The sequence below is a fragment of the Pristiophorus japonicus genome, unplaced genomic scaffold (genome assembly GCF_044704955.1).
Source record: "Pristiophorus japonicus isolate sPriJap1 unplaced genomic scaffold, sPriJap1.hap1 HAP1_SCAFFOLD_359, whole genome shotgun sequence".
Taxonomy (NCBI): Eukaryota; Metazoa; Chordata; class Chondrichthyes; family Pristiophoridae; genus Pristiophorus; species Pristiophorus japonicus.
Window position 1 is genome coordinate 1 of NW_027253424.1, and position 22,503 is coordinate 22,503.

The 22,503-nt window shown below is 45.5% G+C and overlaps 1 protein-coding gene across 1 annotated transcript in view; it reads left to right on the forward strand.

Annotated features, from left to right (window-relative positions):
- Window positions 1-2,356: 2,356 nt before the first annotated feature.
- Window positions 2,357-22,503, forward strand: part of LOC139250255 (cytosol aminopeptidase-like) — a 46,378-nt gene continuing 26,231 nt past the window's right edge. The window contains exons 1-5 of the mRNA XM_070872757.1: window positions 2,357-2,413; window positions 3,201-3,365; window positions 4,704-4,862; window positions 6,082-6,206; window positions 7,011-7,099. Coding sequence (XP_070728858.1) covers window positions 3,268-3,365; window positions 4,704-4,862; window positions 6,082-6,206; window positions 7,011-7,099 — 471 coding nt within the window. The 5' untranslated portion in view covers window positions 2,357-2,413; window positions 3,201-3,267. The remainder of the gene's footprint in view (window positions 2,414-3,200; window positions 3,366-4,703; window positions 4,863-6,081; window positions 6,207-7,010; window positions 7,100-22,503) is intronic.

Here is a 22,503-nt window from a genome sequence, read left to right on the forward strand (position 1 = left end):
CCTCTCCTCCTCCCCCCCTCCTCCTCTTCTCCCCCCCTCCTCCTCTTCTCCCCCCCTCCTCCTCTTCTCCCCCCCTCCTCCTCTTCTCCCCCCCTCCTCCGCTTCTCCCCCCTTCCTCCTCTTCTCCCCCCCTCCTCCTCTTCTCCCCCCCTCCTCCTCTTCTCCCCCCTCCTCCTCTTCTCCCCCCTCCTCCTCTTCTCCCCCCCTCCTCCTCTTCTCCCTCTCCTCTTCCCCCTCTCCCGCTCCTCTTCCCGCTCTCCCCCTCCTCTTCTCCCCCACCTCTCCTCACCATTCCGCCCCCTCCTCCTCTTCTCCCCCCTCCTCTTCCCCCTCTCCTCTTCCCCCCCTCTCCTCTTCCCCCCCCTCCTCTCCCCCCCCCTCCTCTATCCCCCCCCTCCTCTCCCCCCCCTCCTCTTTCCCCCCCCTCCTCCTTCCCCCCCCTCCTCTTTCCCCCCTCCTCTTCCCCCCTCCTCTTCCCCCTCCTCTTCCCCCCTCCTCTTCCCCCTCCTCTTCCCCCCCCTCCTCTTCCCCCCCTCCTCTTCCCCCCTCCTCTTCCCCCCCTCCTCTTCCCCCCCTCCTCTTCCCCCCCTCCTCTTCCCCCCCCTCCTCTTCCCTCCCCTCCTCTTCCCCCCCATCCTCTTCCCCCCCCTCCTCTCCCCCCCCTCCTCTTCCCCCCCTCCTCTTTCCCCCCTCATCTTTCCCCCCCTCCTCTTCCCCCCCTCCTCTTCCCCCCCATCCTCTTCCCCCCCCTCCTCTTCCCCCCCTCCTCTTCCCCCCCCTCCTCTTCCCCCCCTCCTCTTCCCCCCCTCCTCTTCCCCCCCTCCTCTTCCCCCCCTCCTCTTCCCCCCCTCCTCTTCCCCCCCTCCTCTTCCCCCCCTCCTCTTCCCCCCCTCCTCTTCCCCCCCTCCTCTTCCCCCCCCTCCTCTTCCCCCCCCTCCTCTTTCCCCCCCTCCTCTTTCCCCCCCCTCCTCTTTGCCCCCCCTCCTCTTTCCCCCCCTCCTCTTTCCCCCCCTCCTCTTTCCCCCCCCCCTCCTCTTCCCCCCCTCCTCTTCCCCTCCTCCTCTTCTCCCCTCCTCCTCTTCCCCCCCTCATCCTCTTCTCCCCCTCCTCCTCTTCCCCCCTTCCTCCTCTTCCCCCCCCTCCTCCTCTGACCCCCCCTCCCCCGCTTCTCTTCTCCCCCCCCGCTTCTCTTCCCCCCCCCCCCCGCTTCTCTCCCCCCCCTTCTCTCTCCCCCTCCTCCTCCTGCCCCCCTCGCTTCTTCTCCTCTCCCCCCCCCCGCTTTCTCCTACCCCCCCCGCTTTCTCCTACCCCCCCGCTTTCTCCTTCCCCTCCCGCTTCTCCTCACCCCCCCCGCTTCTCCTCCTCCCCCCCCTTGCTTCTCCTCCCCCCTTGCTTCTCCTCCCCCCTCGCTTCTCCTCTCCCCTCGCTTCTCCTCCCCCCCCCGCTTCTCCCCCCCCCCTCCCCCACGCTTCTCCTCCCCCCCCCGGCTCCCCCCCCCCCCCCCCGCTTCTCCTCCCCCCCGCTTCTCCTCCCCCCCCCGCTTCTCCTCCCCCCCCCGCTTCTCCTCCCCCCCCCGCTTCTCCTGCCCCCCCCGCTTCTCCTGCCCCCCCCCCCCGCTTCTCCTGCCCCCCCCCGCTTCTCCTGCCCCCCCCGCTTCTCCTGCCCCCCCCCGCTTCTCCTGCCCCCCCGCTTCTCCTGCCCCCCCCGCTTCTCCTGCCCCCCCCACTTCTCCTGCCCCCCCCGCTTCTCCTGCTCCCCCCCGCTTCTCCTGCCTCCCCGCTTCTCCTGCCCCCCCCGCTTCTCCTCTCCCCCCCGCTTCTCCTCCCCCCCTGCTTCTCCTCCCCCCCCGCTTCTCCCCCCCCCGCTTCTCCTCCCCCCCCGCTTCTCCTCCCCCCCCGCTTCTCCTCCCCCCCCGCTTCTCCCCCCCCCGCTTCTCCTCCCCCCCGCTTCTCCTCCCCCCCCGCTTCTCCTCCCCCCCCGCTTCTCCTCCCCCTCCGCTTCTCCCCCCCCCCCCGCGCTTCTCCTCCCCCCCGCTTCTCCTCCCCCCGCTTCTCCCTCCCCCCCGCTTCTCCCTCCCCCCCCGCTTCTCTCTCCCCCCCCGCTTCTCCTCTCCCTCCCCCCGCTTCTCCTCCCCCCCCTTCGCCTCTCGACCCCCCCCTCGCCTCTCCACTACCTCGCCTCTGTCACCCCTCGCCTCTTTCCCCCCTCTCCTTCTCCTGCTCTCCCTCCCCTGCCCTCCCTCCCCTGCCCTCCCTCCCTCTCCCTCCCCTGCCCTTCCTCGCCCCCCCCACACCCCTCGCTGTCAGAAACACAGAGACACTGACAGAGAGAGAGAAAAAGACAGACACTGGGGGTGGGTGTGGTGTGGCCCCGTCCCAGCACGCTGTTGAAGGGCTCCCGGGTGCTGCAGTCGGTGAGTAGAAACTTAATTTTTTATTTATTGATAAAAAAAAAAATTATTTTTAATTTTTTAATTTTTTTGTATTGATTTATTGGTTGATTTATTGATTTATATATCATTTATTATTGATGATGGCTCTTTATTTGTAAAAGTGAAGTGTTTAATGTTTGTAAACCCCCTTTCCTGGCACCCCCCCCCCCAATCTATCGTTCCCTACGCCTGATTTATAAGTGTAGGCAAGGTTTTTCTGAGCGTACAAAAATCTACACTTACTCCATTCTAAGTTAGTTTGGAGTAAGTTTTCGCTGCCTAAACTTGTAAAACAGGCGTAAGTAGCTGGACACGCCCCCTTTTGAAAAAAAATCTGTTCTAAAATGAAACTATTCTAACTCACCAGAACGGGAGCAAACTAAATGCCGAGAATTGCAATTTCTAACATGCTCCATTCTAAACTAGTTGCTCCAAAAAAAAGGAGCAAATCAGGCCAAAACTTGAGCCCATGGAATCTAATTAAACCTGTTCACTTACCTGCAATAATAACCACTTTTTTGGTATTCAGTACTGTAAATAATTAGGTTTTAAAGTAAAACTCATCTTTTTGGCTGATTTCTGTAGTTTGGTACAAGAACTCTAAGGAAAAAATGCTGCCCTTTTGAAACTACATAAATTGCTCAAATAAGTACTGAAGACTGCAGACTCGATTTTATTTTAACGATTCGGCTGAATATCGTTGCTTCATTGAATTGCATTGAATTTAACGTGCACATTTTTTTAAAAACCTGTATTTTTTTTTTGCAAGTTTGGAAAGTGACGCTTGGCAGAAAGGAGTTTTGTATGCAGAAGGACAGAATTTAGCACGGCATTTGATGGAAGCACCAGCTAATTATTTAACTCCAACCAGTTTTGCTGAGGCCATTCAACAAGCACTGCATTCAACAGGTGATAAAGTCAAAGTACACATAAGGTAATTCTGGCATCCTGTTCTGAGAATGGTAACATTAAATGTAGAGTTGCAGTACTTATGAGAAAAAGGCTGGAGGGCAGAGTGCAAATGGTTCACGGTCCGCTTTTATTAATTTATTAAGATGTGGCAAAGGAAAACTCCAGACTGTGAACAGTTTGGTTAATACAGAGAATGCTTCTCTATTATCTGTTCTTAGTCCCCTGTATATGTTATCTTTAATATATTGTGTTTATGCTGTAAAAATAAATGAAGGCTTTTCCTCTTTGAGACAGACTGTCGGCAGTCTTATTACCTGCCGGTGTAACTTAACTGATGGCTAAAAGAGTTATGTGTTCATTTTTTAAATTGCTTTGCCAAAGTGCGGAATAACAGTAACTCAGGATTTTTTTGTATTTATTCGCTCCTAATAAAAACTGCAAGGACAAACCTCACTCCCCTAACCCAATGAGTTGAAGTAATGAATAGCTGAGCCATGCAGACTGGAAAGCTGTGAGACTGGATTCCCCTATTCCTGCTGAGTTAGCTGGCAACACTCCCAGTCAACATTCAGAATGATCACTTGGATATGGTACCAGAGAGCACCTGGCACTTGTGAAACCATACCCCAGCAAAGGGAGAGAACCAGAGAAATTTAGTGAGGAAGGAGGATAAATCTCCAAAGGAAAAGGCCGCAGCCTACACCTACTATGTTCAACTCAAGGTTTGCAGTAGAAGAATCAAATGCATCTTGGCAGAGCTTTAACCAATGTTATTGTGTAACTCTCATCAGATTCATAATTTTCAGCAACTCTTCTGAGCCATCTATGTCTAGGTTGACTAATAAAAAGCATTCATATCATCATCCAGCACTTAGTTTCAAATATGTGAACAAGAGTGTTATGTGCATCCAAGAGCTAATTCTATTCACATGATTCACTACATGGGATGGTGGGGAAATAAAGGCCTGGACTAATCATCAAAAGAACGTGATTTCAAATCCCACCATGGCAGTTTGAGAATTTGAATTCAGTTATCAAAAAAAAACTGGTATCAGTAAAAAGTCACCATTAAAGTCTCGAATTGCTGTAAAACCCACTGATGTAATTCAGAGAAGAAAATCTGCTGTCCTTGCCCGATCTGTTCTATATGTGACTCCAGTTCCACAGCAATGTGATTGATTCTTAACTGCCTGCTGCAATGGCCTAGCAAGCCACTCGGTGCAACCAGGAATAGGCAAACACTTCCAGCTTTGCCAACGATGAGTGAATTAAAAGGAATGGTTATTATGTAAGACATTGTTTTATTGAAGGCAGTTTACAATAATGTTTGTTTTTCATCTATTTCTTACATTATTCATAGACCCAAATCCTGGATTGAGAAACAACAGATGGGAGCTTTCCTTAGTGTAGCTAAAGGCTCAGATGAAGAGCCAGTTTTCTTAGAGATTCACTATAACGGTTCCACAATCTCGGGTGAATCACCATTAGTCTTTGTAGGAAAAGGTATAACATTTGACAGGTAAGTTCTGAGTGGTTTCACTGCTTAATATTTTTTAAAATTCCATATGTCGTATTGGCTTCTCAATCAGAAGATTGGAGATTGAATCTTTGGGCTAGAAATTGAACTTTTGGCGATAGCATTTTTTCCCCAGCATTTTTGCGCAAAAATACCGTTACAAATACCGCTATTTTTTTAAAGGGGTAAAATTGGCAACAAAATGCGGGCGACGGTAAAAATTGGCATTGCACGAGGATTCGCGGTGGAAACCACAATCCTCGACAACTTTTGTTCGAGACCGATTACCGCTAAAAAGACAGGTCCTGGGAGGGGGGAGGAGAAACAAAAAAAATTGCAAAAAACAAAAAATCTAAATTCACAAAACATTTACAAGACCCTTAACTAAGTAATCGCTGCAAAAGAATTAAAAAAATAAAAACTTTAACCTATCTTTTTTCCAGGTCTTCGTACTTGCTGCTGTTTCTGAGGCGGCAATGCAGCTTTTTACCTGACGTTTTTTTTCGCGCAGAATACTGGTGCGTCGAACGGTCAATTTAAAGTGATAGCGCTTTTTTTGGCGATGCACGTCGGCGGTCCAATTTTCAAGGTTTTTCAAAACCGCTGCCGCATAACTTTGGCCAATTTAGGTGAGCACCTTTTAACGTCAAAAAAGGCGAAATATCACCTAAAAAATGGGTGTAAGGCTGGCCAATTTCTAGCCCATAGTCTTTACTAAAGTTCCCACCTGCCCAGTTTTGAATCACAGGTGTTTTTGGAGTGTGCTGAAATTGTTCCAATTCAAACTCCCATGACAAAAGTCATTTTTTTTCTAAATCAAAGTCATTTTTTTCCACAGTGGAGGCTTTCATTGAATTTTCACCAACAGCAAAGTAAATCTCTGCTTGAGCCATGGTCCCACCCTGTCGCACCTTTATCCTACCCTGATCCAGCTTTCGACATATCAACTGGCATGTGAAAGCAAACTCTCTCGTTAGTTGAGTTTTCCAGATTTTGATTCAGTTGCTACATAATTTTGAAAAGATAACTGGAATATCCTGTCTGAGAGCACTATAACCACAGCAATTCACTTGGGTTCCTAGCAAATTCATTCTAACTGGATTTCATACGATGGGAGCAGCTATATCATTGTTTTAAGAACAAGCTTTGATTGTAACATTTTGCAGTCATGCATGTGGAGTTATGTTTTAGCTAACTGCATCTTCACCTTCTCTTGTGGCAGTGGTGGAATCTCAATTAAACCTGCGTCAGGTATGGACGCAATGAGAGCTGACATGGGAGGAGCAGCAACAATCTGTTCTGCCATCATCACCGCAGCATCTTTGAAACTTCCCCTTAACATTATAGGTAAAACATTGGGATATGATTCTCTTGTAATGCTGGAAACTGGGAGGTATTACCAAATTTAGTAGTGCACAATTTAGTAGTTTCAGAAGATTTCATCATGAACCCCTTGAGTACTGAATGTAATTTCTTGTATTTAACATGTGGAAGCATTATCTGTATCTACACAATTTATATGCCATTTTAAAGCGAGTATTGCGTAGAGTCACAATTTAATTTACATTCCTGGAATAAATTGTAATTTTGTGCGTATGAATATTATGTTCATATTTCTTTTAGTGCTTAAAGGGTTAAAAATCTACATCTCTGGAGGACAGCACTGGAAATTCCTTTGTTATAAAATTACCTCAATTTTTATTTTAATCTCCTAGTTCCAGAATTGATCTTGTTCTAACTATTATTTGTTAACTAAATAGTTTAGCTGGGAAGGGGAGAGGTTTTAAGTGCCTTGTTCCCTTGCTCCCCCCTCCCAAAAAGAACTGGGTTAGGTCCAATCTGCACTTTTCCAGAGAGTCCTCATACAAACTGTTCTTACTTCTCTGAGGTGACCCCCTCATTATATAGAAAATCACCACTTTATGAGCACTGAGTGCATTGAAGAGTGTTTTTAAATCCTGTCAATAGTGTGTAATGTCTCTAAATTGTGAAAGAATGAGAAGAATCAGGTACTGAACCAAAGATTTCACTTTTCTGAATAGTGGGTGCATATAATTCTTGCCACCTCCATTTGGGGATGCTAGGAGATGGGAGACACACATTTAATTTTGGTGGTAAAGCTTTATTACTAATGGCTAATGCATCTTTTAGGTCTGGCTCCTTTGTGTGAGAATATGCTGAATGGCAGAGCAAATAAACCTGGTGATGTAGTCAAAGCAATGAATGGGAAAACAATACAGGTAAAGTAATGTTTAATTGTTAAAATGTTTTTTAAGGGCAGTGATAGTCATTTTCTACTTAGTGCTACATGTGAATGGATCTAAGAGTGTTCTATCTGTGCTACAGTAAATGTTGTGATGTAGTTAAGTTGTTTGATGGGATACATTCCCTTTAACCCTACTCTATCTCCTACTTCTCAACCAAGTACCGACCCATGTCACAAGCTTATCACCAATTCCGTGTGCTTTTAATTTTGCTAATAACCTTTTGTGCAGAACCTTATTAAATGTTTTCTGGACATCCACATGGACAGCATTCATAGACACTCCAATATCCACAATGTTAGTGATCTCCAAAAAGTCAAGACAGGATCTACCTATCAAACATCCATTCTGACTTTCTGATCAGCTCATACATGTCCAAGTGTTAAATCACTGTCTCTAATGATAGATTCCAGTAACTTCCCCACAACTAATGTTAAACTGACAGGTTTTTCCCTTTCCTCCCTTCTTAAATAGAGTGCTAATTGCAATTTTATACGGCATAATTCTCAAATCTAGAGAGCTTCAGAAAATTATGACAAACTCATCTTCAGTTTCCTCATCGAATCTAATTGAGGTCTTTAAAATAATAAAGGAATTCAATATGGTAGATAGAGAAACTATTTCCTCTGGCGGGAGAATCCAGAACAAGAGGGCAATCTTAAAATTAGAGTTATGTCATTCAGGATAAAATCAGAAAGCACTTTTTCACATCAAGGGTAGTGGAAATCTGCAAAACCATCAGGTCCTGGAGATTTTTGTCTCAAGTACCATTATTTTTTCCATTGCCATTTTTAACTTGTATTAAATCATAAGTTCCTCCCCATTACTTATTTTTTGGTACTCTTGTACTGTGGCTAATGTTCCCACTGTTTGTTTTTGAGTGCATGGCCCCTTTAACAGGTTGTGCAGGCCATGCAAATTTCCATGCATGCGCTGTTTTTCCATTTAAAAGCCGCTGAATGGCCTGTGTTGGACCTCCAGACTGCTGGACAACCATCAGCTTACTGGAATGTTGCCGCTGATATTTTGTCCTCTTCCTCTGCTGTGAAAATGGATACAAAAAATTATTTAACGAGACTGCCATTTCTTTATTGTCTGTTATAATCTCGCCATTAGCTATGTTTAATAGACCAACATTCCCCCTTTTGACAAAAGTAATTGAAGCTCTGACGATATCAGTACCCACTGTAGATGCAATCTCTGTGATGGATCTTCTTAAATGATATTTGTTTGAATACCATCATTTAAAAAAATGTTACAGTGTTACGTTAGGGCAGATGAATGGAACACCAATATGCCGTGCCATAGAATAATGAGACATGAAACAGAACTGTACTTCCCATTAATGTTGGTCATAATCTCATCTGTGCTGTCATGGGCACTGAGCAGAGAGCAGGTATGATAGAAAATCAAATGGCTTAAATACTGTGAACTTCTAGCAGCTGCCCGTAGAGCAGAATTGGTGGAGGCATGTGACGATGTCTCCAGCTTGTCATTCTGAAAGAAAGAGAGGCAGAGTGCCAAAGTTGATTTCGCTTCCCAGTGATGGGAGGGACAGTGGAGGGTAATAGTGGGCCTTCAGTGTTGGGGAGGGGGGCGTTTGGCAAGGGCCAAAAGGCTGATTAGTAGCGACAAATTGTTGAGCATGGCGGGGCTGAAAGCTGCTCAGTGTGTGGGGAGGTTCTTGTGTTCTTATGTCATTTAGGGGAGGGTAGCAGTCAGGTGGGGGAGTGAAATGATTCTAAATGAGGTTGAGGTGAGAATTCCTGCCAGTGTTACTGAATAGAAATTTTGATAGGGCTGGTGGGTGAGACTTGCAAGACCTGGATTTCAGTGCTTGCCTAAAAACACGAAATGTTTGGCAGAACGGTGACTGAGCAAGCGAGAAGACCGATTAGCAGATGTGACAGGGAGTGCAAGGCAGATCCAGCAGACAAGGAAACTAGGAGTTTTGTGCAAGGGCGGCCTGGGGAGGTCGCAGAGGAAGCTGATGGAACAGATTACAAGGCGATTGCTCACTTACAATGAGCTTTGGGATTACTGACCGGCAGGGTGGAGAACAAGCACCATGCTGAGGATTTAATCATTGGGCGAGGTGAGAGGATGTGATGAACAGCTGGAAGGCTGAGCAAAGGGACCTAGGAGTATAAATACACAAATCACTAAAAGTAGCGCACTGGTTAATAAGGCCATAAAAATAAAACAAGCACTCGGGTTTATTTCTAGAGAGACAGAATTGAAAAGTAGAGATGTTACGCTACACTTGTATCGAACCTCAGTTAGACCAAACTTGGAGAACAAGCATCATGCAGAGGATATAGTCATTGTGTACAATTCTGGTTGCAAAAAGATTTACAAGGGTCATACCAGAACTGCGAGGTTGTACCTATCCGGAAAGGAACAACAGACTGGGTTTCTCTTCTCTTGAAAAGAAATGGCTGAGGGGTGACCTAATAGAGGTCTTTAAAATTAGGAAAGGTTTTGATAAAGTAGACCCAGAGTGAGTATTTCCACTTGTGGGGAAGAGCAAAATTACAGGCCATCATGCCATAGCTTTGGGATTACAGAATGGCAGAGTGGAGAACAAGCACCTTGGAGAGGATTTAGTCATTGGGTGAAGTGAGAGGATGTGTTGAACAGCTGGAAGAGGGAATTATAGTTACCAAAAACCAAATAGGGAATTCGGAAGAAACTTCTTTACCCAGAGAGTGGTGAGAATGTGGAACTCGCTACCACAGGTTGAGGTGAATAGTATAGATGCATTTAAGGGGAGACTAGATAAGCAAATGAGGCACAAGGGAATATAGGGTTATGCCGATAGTTAGATGAGAAATGACGGGAGGTGGCACAAATGGAACATAAAGAGAAAGGTCAATGCTATAGAGCAGTGTAGGGATTTGGGTAAAAATAAGCAGAGTGTGACAGGAAGGGACAGAGAGTTTAATGGCAGCAGAGAACAAGGTCAAAGCAGGGAATAATGGTAAACAAATTCAAGGCTCTATCTGAATGCGTGGAGCATTCGTAATAAGATAGATGAATTAGTGGCACAAATAGAGATAAAGGGGTTTGATCTAATAGCCATTACAGATGCGTGGTTGCAAGGGAACTAAATGTTCCAGGGTACTTGACGTTTTGAAAAGACAGGCAGAATGGTTCAGGACGGGGGGGGGCATGTAAGCCCTGATAAAGGATGATATAAGGACAGTAGAGAGAAAGGATCTTGGCTTGGAAGATCAGAAAGTCGAATCAGTATGGGTGGAGATAAGAAATACAAGGGACAAAAAACACTGGTGGGAGTAGTATATAGGCCCCCTAACAGTAGCTATACCGTTGGACAGAATATTAATCAAGAAATAGTAGGAGCTTGTAACAAAGGTATTGCAATAATCGTGGGGACTTTAATCTTCATATAGACTGGACAGATCAAATTTGTAAAGGTAGCCTGGAGGACGAGTTCATGGAATGCATTCAGGACAGTTTCCTAGAACAATACGTCATCGAACCAACCAGGGAACAGGCTATTTTAGATCTTGTATTGTGTAATGAGACCAGGTTAATTAGCAATCTCACAGTAAAGGGTCCTCTGGGGCAGAGTGATCATAATATGATCGAATTTCACGTTACATTTGAGAGTAAGTCCGAAACTAGAGTCTTAAACTTAAATAAAGCCAATTACATAGGTAGGAAGGGTGAATTGGCTAAGGTAGATCATAAAAATGGATTAAAAGGTATTGCAATAGATAAGCAATGGCTAGCATTTAAATAAATATTTCATAATTCTCAACAAAAATCCATTCCATTAAGAAACACAAATTCCACAGGAAAAGTGATACATCCGTGGCTAACTAATGAAGTTAAGGATAGCATTAGATTGAAATAAAAAGCTTATAATGTAGTGAAGAATACTAGTGAGCCTGAGGATTTGGAGAGTTTCAGAAACCAGGAAAGGATGACCAAAAAATTGAATAATAAAAGGAAAAAATAGTCAAAGAAAACTAACAAAAAATATTAAAACTGATTGTAAGAGCTTCTACAAGTATGTAAAAAGGAAGAGAATAGCTAAAGTAAACATCGGTTCCTTAGAGACTGAGACAGGACAAATTATTATGGGGAATAAGAAAATGGCAGAAACGTTAAACAAATAATTTGCATCTGTCTTCTCAGTAGAAGATGCAAAACGCATACCTAAAATGGTGGGAAACCAAGGGTCTAGTGAGGGTAAGGAACTTAATGTAATTAATATAAGTAGAGAAAAAGTACTAGAGAAACTAATGGGATTAAAAGCCGCCAAATCTCCTGGACCTGATGGCCTACATTCTAGGGTTCTAAAAGAGGTGGCTGCAGAGATAGTGGATGCATTGGTTTTGATCTTTCAGGATTCTAGATTGTAGAACGGTCCCAGCAGATTGGAAGGTAGCAAATGTAACATCGCTATTCAAGAAAGGAGGGAGAGAGAAAACGGGGAACTGCAGGCCAGTTAGCCTGACAACAAACATCATTGAAAATGCTGGAATCCATTGTTAAGGAAGTGGTATCAGGCCACTTAGATAATCATAACATGATTAGGCAGAGTCAACATGGTTTTATGAAAAGGAAATGTGTTTGACAAATTTATTAGTCTTTTGAGGATGTAACTAGCAGGCAGGGTAGATAAATGAGAACCAGTGGATGTAGTATATTTGGATTTCCAAAAGGCATTCAATAAGGTGCCTCATAAAAGGTTATTACACAAGATAAGGACTCATGGTATTGGAGGCAATGATAGAGCATGGACAGAGTAGTGTCGAAACCTCGACTCTCAATTTAACTAAAAAAAAGTGAAACTCAGACATAAACAGCTCGGTAGATGTCCCTTTAATATACTTGCTGCAAGGAAAAGTCCTGCTAAGTCAAAAGCTCCGCAAAGACTTCTACAGTAATACAAAAACACACTATCTTTATACAGAAGAACAAGCAAAGAAATTATGGTTCCATCACGTGTATCAGTTCTGCCCTTGCGGTCAGCAAATACAGATAAGGAGTTCTTCAATCACTTGATTAACATTACATCCTTGTTTTAATTTCCTACTTATCTATACAGCCTTTGTCTAATACTTTTAAGATTTAACACAGCGACAGTTATTTAGCAGGGAGTATAGTTCTTACAAGACAGGGAGGGTAAATTCAAGGTTCCCTCACTCACACAGATGGCTCCCAAACTTCTAAATTAATTGGCTATCAATCAAGGTTAACATGTTTATACAGAGACAGGCTGTCTGCTGTAGGGACTTCTGGGAGAACTGAGACTCCATTTTGTTTTATTACAAAAGGGTACATTTAACAGAAAATGTAACTTAGAAAGTAAATTTCCACAGTAGGGATAAATGGGTCTTTTTCAGGTTGGCAGACTGTAACTCGTGGGGTGTCGCAAGGTTCAGTGCTGGGGTCTCAGCTATTTACAATCTATATTAATGATCGAGATGAAGGGACCGAGTGTCATGTATCCAAGTTTGCTGACAATATAAAACTTGTTGGGATAGTAAGCTGTTAGGAGAACACAAAGCGTCTGCAAAGGGATATAGATGGACGAAGTGAGTGGGCAGTAAGGTGGCAGATGGGAGTATAATGCAGGGATATGAGAGGTTATTCACTTTGGTTGGAAGAATAGAAAAACAAAATATTTTTTAAATGTTGAACTTTTAAATGTTGGTGTTCAGAGAAATTTGGGTGTCCTTGTGCAATAAACACAAAAAGCTAACATGCAGGTACCGCAAGCAATGAGGAATGCTAATGGCATGTTAGAAACATAGAAAATAGGTGCAGGAGTAGGCCATTTGGCCTTCGGGCCTGCACCACCATTCAATATGATCATGCAACTTCCATACCCCATTCCTGCTTTCTCTCCATACCCCTTGATCCCTTTAGCTGTAAGGATCACATCTAACTCTCTTTTGAATATATCGAATGAACTGGCCTCAACAACTTTCTGTGGTAGAGAATTCCACAGAATTCCACAGGTAGAGAGGTTCACAATTCTCTGAGTGAAGAAGTTTCTCCTCATCTCGGTCCTAAATGGCTTACCCCTTATCCTTAGACTGTGACCCCTGGTTCTGGACTTCCCCAGCATCGGGAACATTCTTCCTGCATCTAACCTGTCCAATCCTGTCAGAATTGTATATGTTTCTATGAGATCCCCTCTCATTCTTCTAGATTCCAGTGAATATAAGCCTAGTCGATCCAGTCTTTCTTCATATGATAGTTCTACCATCCCGGGAATCAGTCTGGTGAACCTTCACTCCACTCCCTCAATAGCAAGAATGTCCTTCCTCAGATTAGGAGACCAAAACTGTACACAATATTCACCGAGGCCCTGTACAACTGCAGTAAGACCTCCTTGCTCCTATACTCTCATCCTCTCGCTATGAAGGCCAACATGCCATTTGCCGCCTTCACCACCTGCTGTACCTGCATGCCAACTTTCAATGACTGATGTACCATGACACCCAGATCTCGTTGCACCTCCCCTTTTCCTAATCTGTCACCATTCAGATAATCTGCCTTCCTGTTTTTGCCACTAAAGTGGATAACCTCACATTTATCTACATCATACTGCATCTGCCATGCATTTGCCCACTCACCTAACCTGTCCAAGTCACCCTGCAACCTCTTAGCATTCTCCCCACAGCTCTCACTGCCACCCAGCTTAATGTCATCTGCAAATTTGGAGATATTACATTCAATTCCTTATTCTAAGTCATTAATATATATTGTAAATAGCTGGGGTCCCAGCACTAAACCTTGCGGTACCCCAGTAGTCACTGTCTGCCATTCTGAAAAGGACCCGTTTATTCCTACTCTTTAGAAACATAGAAAATAGGTGCAGGAGTAGGCCATTTGGCCCTTCGAGCCTGCACCGCCATTCAATGAGTTCATGGCTGAACATGCAACTTCAGTACCCCATTCCTGCTTTCTCGCCACACCCCTTGATCCCCCTAGTAGTAAGGATGACATTTAACTCCTTTTTGAATATATTTAGTGAATTGGCCTCAACAACATTCTGTGGTAGAGAATCCCACAGGTTCACCACTCTCTGGGTGAAGAAGTTTCTCCTCATCTCGGTCTTAAATGGCTTACCCCTTATCCTTAGACTGTGACCCCTGGCTCTGGACTTGCCCAACATTGGGATCATTCTTCCTGCATCTAACCTGTCTAAACCCGTCAGAATTTTAAACGTTTCTATGAGATCCCCTCTCATTCTTCTGAACTCCAGTGAATACAAGCCCAGTTGATCCAGTTTTTCTTGATAGGTCAGTCCCGCCATCCCGGGAATCAGTCTGGTGAACCTTCGCTGCACTCCCTCAATAGCAAGAATGTCCTTCCTCAAGTTAGGAGACCAAAACTGTATACAATACTCCAGGTGTGGCCTCACCAAGGCCCTGTACAACTGTAGCAACACCTCGCTGCCCCTGTACTCAAATCCCCTCGCTATGAAGGCCAACATTCCATTTGCTTTCTTAACCGCCTGCTGTACCTGCATGCCAACCTTCAATGACTGATGTACCATGACACCCAAGTCTCGTTGCACCTCCCCTTTTCCTAATCTGTCACCATTCAGATAATAGTCTGTCTCTCTTTTTACCACCAAAGTGGATAACCTCACATTTATCCACATTATACTTCATCTGCCATGCATTTGCCCGCTCACCTAACCTATCCAAGTCACTCTGCAGCCTCATAGCATCCTCCTCGCAACTCACACTGCCACCCAACTTAGTGTCATTCGCAAATTTGGAGATACTACATTTAATCCCCTCGTCTAAATCATTAATGTACAATGTAAACAGCTGGGGCCCCAGCACAGAACCTTGCGGTACCCCACTAGTCACTGCCTGCCATTCTGAAAAGTACCCATTTACTCCTACTCTTTGCTTCCTGTCTGACAACCAGTTCGCAATCCATGTCAGCACACTACCCCCAATCCCATGTGCTTTAACTTTGCACATTAATCTCTTGTGTGGGACCTTGTCGAAAGCCTTCTGAAAGTCCAAATATACCACATCAACTGGTTCTCCCTTGTCCACTCTACTGGAAACATCCTCAAAAAATTCTAGAAGATTTGTCAAGCATCATTTCCCTTTCACAAATCCATGCTGACTTGGACCTATCATGTCACCTCTTTCCAAATGCGCTGCTATGACAGCCTTAATAATTGATTCCATCATTTTACCCACTACCGATGTCAGGCTGACTGGTCTATAATTCCCTGTTTTCTTTCTCCCTCCTTTTTTAAAAAGTGGGGTTACATTGGCTACCCTCTACTCGATAGGAACTGATCCAGAGTCAATGGAATGTTGGAAAATGACTGTCAATGCATCCGCTATTTCCAAGGCCACCACCTTAAGTACTCTGGGATGCAATCCATCAGGCCCTGGGGATTTATCGGCCTTCAATCCCATCAATTTCCCCAACACAATTTCCAGACTAATAAGGATTTCCCTCAGTTCCTCCTTCTTACTAGAGAATACTCGTGAATACCGAACCAAAATACTTGTTCAATTGGTCTGCCATTTCTTTGTTCCCCGTTATGACTTCCCCGTTATGACTTCCCCTGATTCTGTCTGCCAACTAGTTCTCTATCCACGTTAATACATTACCCCTAATACCATATGCTTTAATTGCAAGGGGTTTGGAGTATAAGAGTAAGGAAGTCTTGCTACAATCGTACAGGACCTTGGTGAGACTACACCTGGAGTACTGTGCGCAGTTTTGCTCTCCTGATCGAAGGAAGGATATTCTTGCCTTGAAGGCGGTACAACGGAGGTTCACTAGAATGATTCCTGGGATGAGAGGAATGTATTATGATGAGAGATTGTGCAGAACGGGCCTACACTCTTTGGCGTTTGGAAGAATGAGAGGTGATATCATTGGAACATACAAGATTCTGAAGGGAATTGACAGGGTAGATGCTGAGAGGTTGTTACTCCTGGCTGGAGTGTCTAGAACTAGGGGGCACAGTCTCAGGATAAGGGGTAGGTCATTTTAAGACAGAGATAAGGAGGAATTTCTTCACTCAGGGTTGTTATTCTTTGGAATTCTCTGCCCCAGAGGGCTGTGGATGCTGAGTCTCTGAATATATTCAAGGCTGTCATAGATAGAATTTTGGAATCGAGGGATATGGAGATCGGGCAGTAAAGTGTTGAGGTCGATGATCAGACATGATATTGAATGGTGGAGCAGGCTCGAAGGGCCGTAGGGCCTACTCCTACTCCTATTTCTTATGTTCTTATAATACTGGCATGGACTGGTTGGGCCAAATGGCCTATTTCTGTGCTGTATATTCTATGTAATTTAATTCGCGTTTTTAATTTACTAATACTTCTACTAACATGTTTGCTTGCTCAGACACAAGACTGTATCACATTGACACTTGGTGGCCAAAACCTGCAAGTAGGTTCCACCCATGTTTTGAACTTTGTTTGTGGAGCTAACTTTTATTTTTGGGATATACGCAACACTGGCAAAGCAGAATTTATTACCCATCCCTGGTGGAATTGAGTTAACCACTTAGACCATTGTAAGAACGGCAGGTTCTGTTCTTTGAAGCATGAGTGAATCATTTGGATTTTATGACAATAGCTTTTATGCTCGTGTACAAATGACCAGGTTTATTGAATTGAGTTTTGCAACTTGCCATGCTGGGAGTTGAGTTCACAGTTGTGTTGCTCGTCCAGTACCTTAACCACTAGGGTACCATTCCCTGTTATAATGTGACATTTAATACTGAAAAAAACAATCACCGTGCCAACAACAGGCATAACTGGTATTGTAGATAACTAGTGCCAATTTTATAATGGGTTTTGCCACAGAACTAGTGTTGTCCAATACATTAGCGATGAGCGACCTGTGGCTAATTGGGTATCCAGATGTGGCTAATTGCATTTCTGATTAGCAAATAAAAAGGGAGTATTAATCACTGTTGTTGAACATGTGATCTCAATATTTATTTGCACGTGTACGCATGTGTACTTTAACCTTTTTGTGCGTTTGTTGGTAAAATAGTAAGATGAATAACAGAGTGCAAGTGTGTTTTTTGATCGTTGTGAGTGCCTTACTTCATCGATTGCTGAATGGGGGTCGATGTTTGGTAAATAAATATGCACGTGAAGTACATGTACCTGTATTGTGTGAGTGTATGTAAGGTGTTTTCTATTAAAATTAGTGCATGTGGCCAAAATGGTGTCACTAGCCACACCTGTGGCTGGTCAGCAATTGTCTATTGAAGAACACTGCTGTAGACAGGGCCTAACATAGGAGTTTTCAGTACATTTTGAAATGGATTGTTATAACCCACTCATCGATTTTAATATGTAATAGATTTTTACATGTCTTATTTACAGGTTAGTTGTTCCAGTATTAGTGGTACACTATACCATTAAATGCTGTCATACAGAATAGTGTTGTCTCTTGCCCAGCCCCTCCCCTCCACATAAGAGTAAAGATGGCAGATTTTTTTTCTTTGAATTTGGGGATAGAAAACAAGATAATTTCTGTAGTGTATGGAGAAAGAATCAGACTGAACACTGTGAGCTCAAAGTAAAGTATGACCTTAGTCTTTTATTGCAGGTCTCCAGAGTGCCTCTCTAACCTGTGAAGCACTCTTAAATACCTATGCTCCCAAGGGATTATGAGATCCCTTGGGACTCTGGAGAATGAGCCCTCTGGTGGGTGTATAGAGTATATAGATTTTTACATGTCTTATTTACAGGTTAGTTGTAGTGGTGCAGTATACCATTAAGTGCTGTCATACAGAATAGTGTTGTCTCTTGCCCAGTCCCTCCCCTCCATAACAACATTCCCCCCTAAAGGCAATAGTGCAACTATTTACAATGTGAGTCGATCTGGGGCCCTTCTTGCCCTGGTTGATCGTCTCGGTGTGAAAGCTGGTGTTGTTGAGTCATTTGTTGTGCCCTCACTGGGCTGCTGTGCAGCTGGCCTTGCTGGGCTGCCTGGTGTGTTGGGCCCTACAGGGCTGCTGTGGATGATGGGTTCTGCTTCGTGGTCAACCGTGGTGCCGGTTGCCACTGGTATGTGTGTTGGGGGATCAAAAAAGGTAGGGTCCAAGGTGGGTTGCTCAGGGTAGTCCGTGAATCTGAATTTGATTTGGTCCAAGTGTTTCCGGTGAATGAGTCCATTTAAAAGTTTGACCCGAAACACCCTGCTCCCCTCTTTGGCCATGACAGTGCCGGGAAGCCACTTGAGACCTTGACCATAATTTAATACAAATACAGGATCATTGACTTCAATCTCGCGTGACACATTTGCGCAATTATGGTATGCACGTTGTTGAAGCCGCCTGCTCTCTACCTGTTCATGTAGATCAGGGTGAACTCACGAGAGCCTTGTCTTAAGTGCTCTTTTCATGAGCAGTTCAGCAGGTGGGATCCCAGTGAGTGAGTGTGGTCTCGTGCGGTAGCTAAGCAGGACTCTGGATAGGCGAGTCTGCAGTGAGCCTTCAGTTACCCTCTTCAAGCCTTGCTTGATGGTTTGCACTGCTCTCTCTGCCTGACCATTGGACGCTAGTTTAAACAGGGCAGATGTGACATGTTTGATTCCGTTATCGGTCATAAATTCTTTGAACTCAGCACTGGTAAAACATGGCCCGTTGTCGCTCACCAGGACATCAGGTAAGCCATGTGTGGCAAACATGGCCTGCAGGCTTTCAGTGGTGGCAGCGGACGTGCTAGCGACATTATCTCACATTCAATCCACTTGCAGTACGCGTCTACAACCACAAGAAACATTTTACCCAAGAACGGGCCTGCACAGTCGATGTGTACCCTAGACCACGGTTTGGAGGGCTAAGACCATAAACTTAGCGGCGCCTCCCTGGGTACATTGCTTAACTGCGAGCATTTATTACATCTGTGAACGCAGGACTCTTGAGTCCGCATCGATACCGGGCCACCACACATGGGATCTGGCTATCGCTTTCATCATTACGATGCCTGGGTGGGTGCTGTGGAGGTCATTGATGAAGGTGTCTCTGCCCTTCTTGGGGACCACTACTCGATTGCCCCACAGAAGGTAGTCTGCCTGTATAGACATTCCATCTTTGAGCCGCTGGAACGGCTTTATCTCTTCCTGCATTTCCACTGGGACACTGGACCAGCTCCTGTGAAGCACACAGCTTTTGACTAGAGATAATAAGAGGTCCTGGCTTGTCCAGGTTTTGATCTGCCGGGCAGTGACAGGTGATTACTCACTCTCAAATGCTTCCATAACCATGGCTAGATCTGCGGGCTGCGCCATTTCCACCCCAGTGGTGGGCAATGGCAGGCTACTGAGAGCATCGGCGCAGTTTTCTGTGCCTGGCATGTGGCGGATGGCATAGTTGTATGCTGACAACATGAGCACCCATCTCTGGATGCGGACCGATGCGTTGGTATTTATCCCTTTGCTCTCGGAAAACAGGGATATAAGTGGCTTATGGTCAGTTTCCAATTCAAATTTTAGCCCAAACAGGTATTGATGCATTTTCTTTGCCCCATAGACACACACTAACGCTTCTTTTTCAATCATGCTGCAGGCACTCTCGGCCTTAGACAGGCTCCTGGATGCATAAGTAACCAGTTGCAGTTTCCCGAAATCGTTGGCTTGTTGCAATACACACCCGACGCCATATGACGACGCATCACATGCTAGTACCAAACGCTTACATGGATCATGCAACACAAGCAATTTGTTTGAGCATAACAATTTTCTCTATTTTACAAAGGCATTTTCTTGGCTTTTGCCCCAAACCCTTTCGCCCCCTTTTCGTAGTAAGACATGCAGTGGTTCTAGCAGGGTGCTGAGACTCGTAAGAAGTTACCAAAGTAGTTCAAGAGTCCCAGGAACAACCGCAGCTCCCTCACGTTCTGTGGCCTCGGTGCATTCTCGATTGCCTCCGTCTTCGCGTTGGTGGGCCTGATGCCGTCAGCTGCAATCCTCCTTCCCAAGAACTCCACTTCAGGCACCAGGAAAACGCACTTCGGGCGTTTTAACCTGAGCCCCACGTGGTTGAGCCGACTAAGAACCTCCAGGTTCTGCAGATGCCCGACTGTGTTCCGACCTGTGACCAAGATGTCGTCCTGGAAGACCACGGTATGCTGGACCGACTTCAGTAAATTTTCCATGTTTCTCTGGAATAACGCCGCCGCTGATCGGATTCCAAACGGGCACCTGATATAAACAAAAAGACCTTGGTTCTTGTTGCAGGTGAGGGCCTTCGATGATTCCTTCAGTTCATGCGTCATGTAGGCTGAGGTCAAATCCAGCTTAGTGAACGTCTTTCCTCTCGCCAGCGTTGCATAGAGGTTTTCGGCTTTTGGAAGTGGGTATTGGTCCTGCAGGGAGAAACGATTGATAGTTACTTTGTAGTCGCCACAGATTCTGACGTTGCCGTCTCCCTTGAGGATTGGGACAATAGGACTGGCCCACTCGCTGAACTCGATCGGTGAGATGATGCCCTCTCTTTCTAGCCGGTCGAGCTCGATTTCTACTCTTTCTCTCGTCATGTACGGTACTGCTCTCGCCTTGTGTTGGATGGGTCGCGCCCCCGGAATTAGGTGGATCTGCACTTTTGCTCCTTGGAATTTCCCGATGCCTGGTTCGAACAGCAAAGGAAATTTGCTTAAGACCTGTGCACACGAAGTGTCGTCAGCAGGCGATAACGCTCGGATGTCGTCCCAGTTCCAGCGTATCTTTCCCAGCCAGCTCCTGCCGAGCAGCGTGGGACCATCGCCCAGTACCACTCAGAGTGGTAGCTTGTGCACCACTCCATCATAGGAGACCTTTACAGTAGCACTGCCGATTACAGGAATCAGTTCTTTCATGTAAGTTCTTAGTTTCGTTCGAATTGGAGTTTTAAGACTGGCCTTGAGGCCTTGTTGCACCACAACCGTTCGAAAGTCTTTTTGCCCATGATGGACTGGCTCGCGCCCATGTCCAGCTCCATTGACACTGGGAGTCCATTTAGTTCAACCTTCAGCATTATCGGGGAACAATTCTGGGTGAATGTGTGCACCTCTGCCTCCTCTATCAGAGGTTCTGTTTCGTCGTGATCCTCCGTGGATCTGCAACGTGGTGGTTTGCAGGTTTAGCGGGTCTAGCAGCTCGCCTGCACACTCGTCGGAGGTGTCCCATTGTTCCACAGCCCTTGCAAATGTATCCTTTGAATCGGCATGAATGGAAACGATGATCACCCCCGCAGCGCCAACAAGGTGTTAATGGCCTTGCATTCATCACCCTTGATGTTGGACTCTGAGACATCTGCAGACGTGTAACTGCAGGTATGTGTGACCTGCCCTGTCCATTACGATTCGAAAACATCATCACTTTGTTCACAGTACTTGTAGCAGCACTTGTGTGCTGAGAGATTTGCTTAGTATTGTCACTGGTGGCAATGAACGCCTGGGCTATCGCTATGGCCTTACTCAAGGTTGGGGTCTCTACAGTCAAAAGTTTGCGAAGTATGGTTTCGTGGCCAATGCCAAGTACGAAAAAGTCTCTGAGCATGTGCTCCAAATGTCCTTCAAATTAGCAATGTCCTGCAAGGCGTCTTAGCTCGGCGACATAAGTCGCCACTTTCTAGCCTTCAGAATTTTTGTAAGTGTAGAACCGGTACCTCACCATCAGAACGCTTTTCTTCAGGTTCAAATGCTCTCGGACCAGTGTGCACAAATCGTCATACGGTTTCTCCGTGGGTTGCGCTGGAGTAAGTAGATTCTTCATGAGGCCATACGTTGGTGCCCCACAGACGGTGAGGAGGATCGCTCTACATTTGGCCGCGGTCTCTTCCCCATCTAGCTCGTTGGCCACGAAGTATTGATCGAGTCGCTCCACAAAAGTTTCCCAATCATCTCCCTCTGAAAATTTCTCCAGGATGTTCACTGTTCTCTGGATCTTTGGGTTCGCTATCTGTATCTTGTCGCCAGTTGTTGTGTATGGAGAAAGAGTCAGACTGTGAGTTCAAAGTAAAGTGTGACCGTAGTCTTTTATTGCAGATCTCCAGAGTGCCTCTCCAACCTGTGAAGCACTCTTAAATACCTGTGCTCCCAAGGGATTATGAGATCCCTTGGGACTCCGTGGAATGAGCCCGCTGGTGGCTGTACAGAGCAGATACTAGTCCAGATACATAACAATTTCAGCCTAGGATTTGGAAACTGTAGAACGGATGGCTGACAACAACATCACCACCAACAGACAATGCAGAGATGGATTGGGGATTGGAAGCCAGTGCTGTTTGTGAAGGATGTGGTTGACTGATGAATGAGACTTCGTGTGAGACAGGATATAAGCTGCAGAGTTTATGCAGCAAGAGAGGTCAGTATTGGAACTGGTGAAAAAGGCACTTATACATG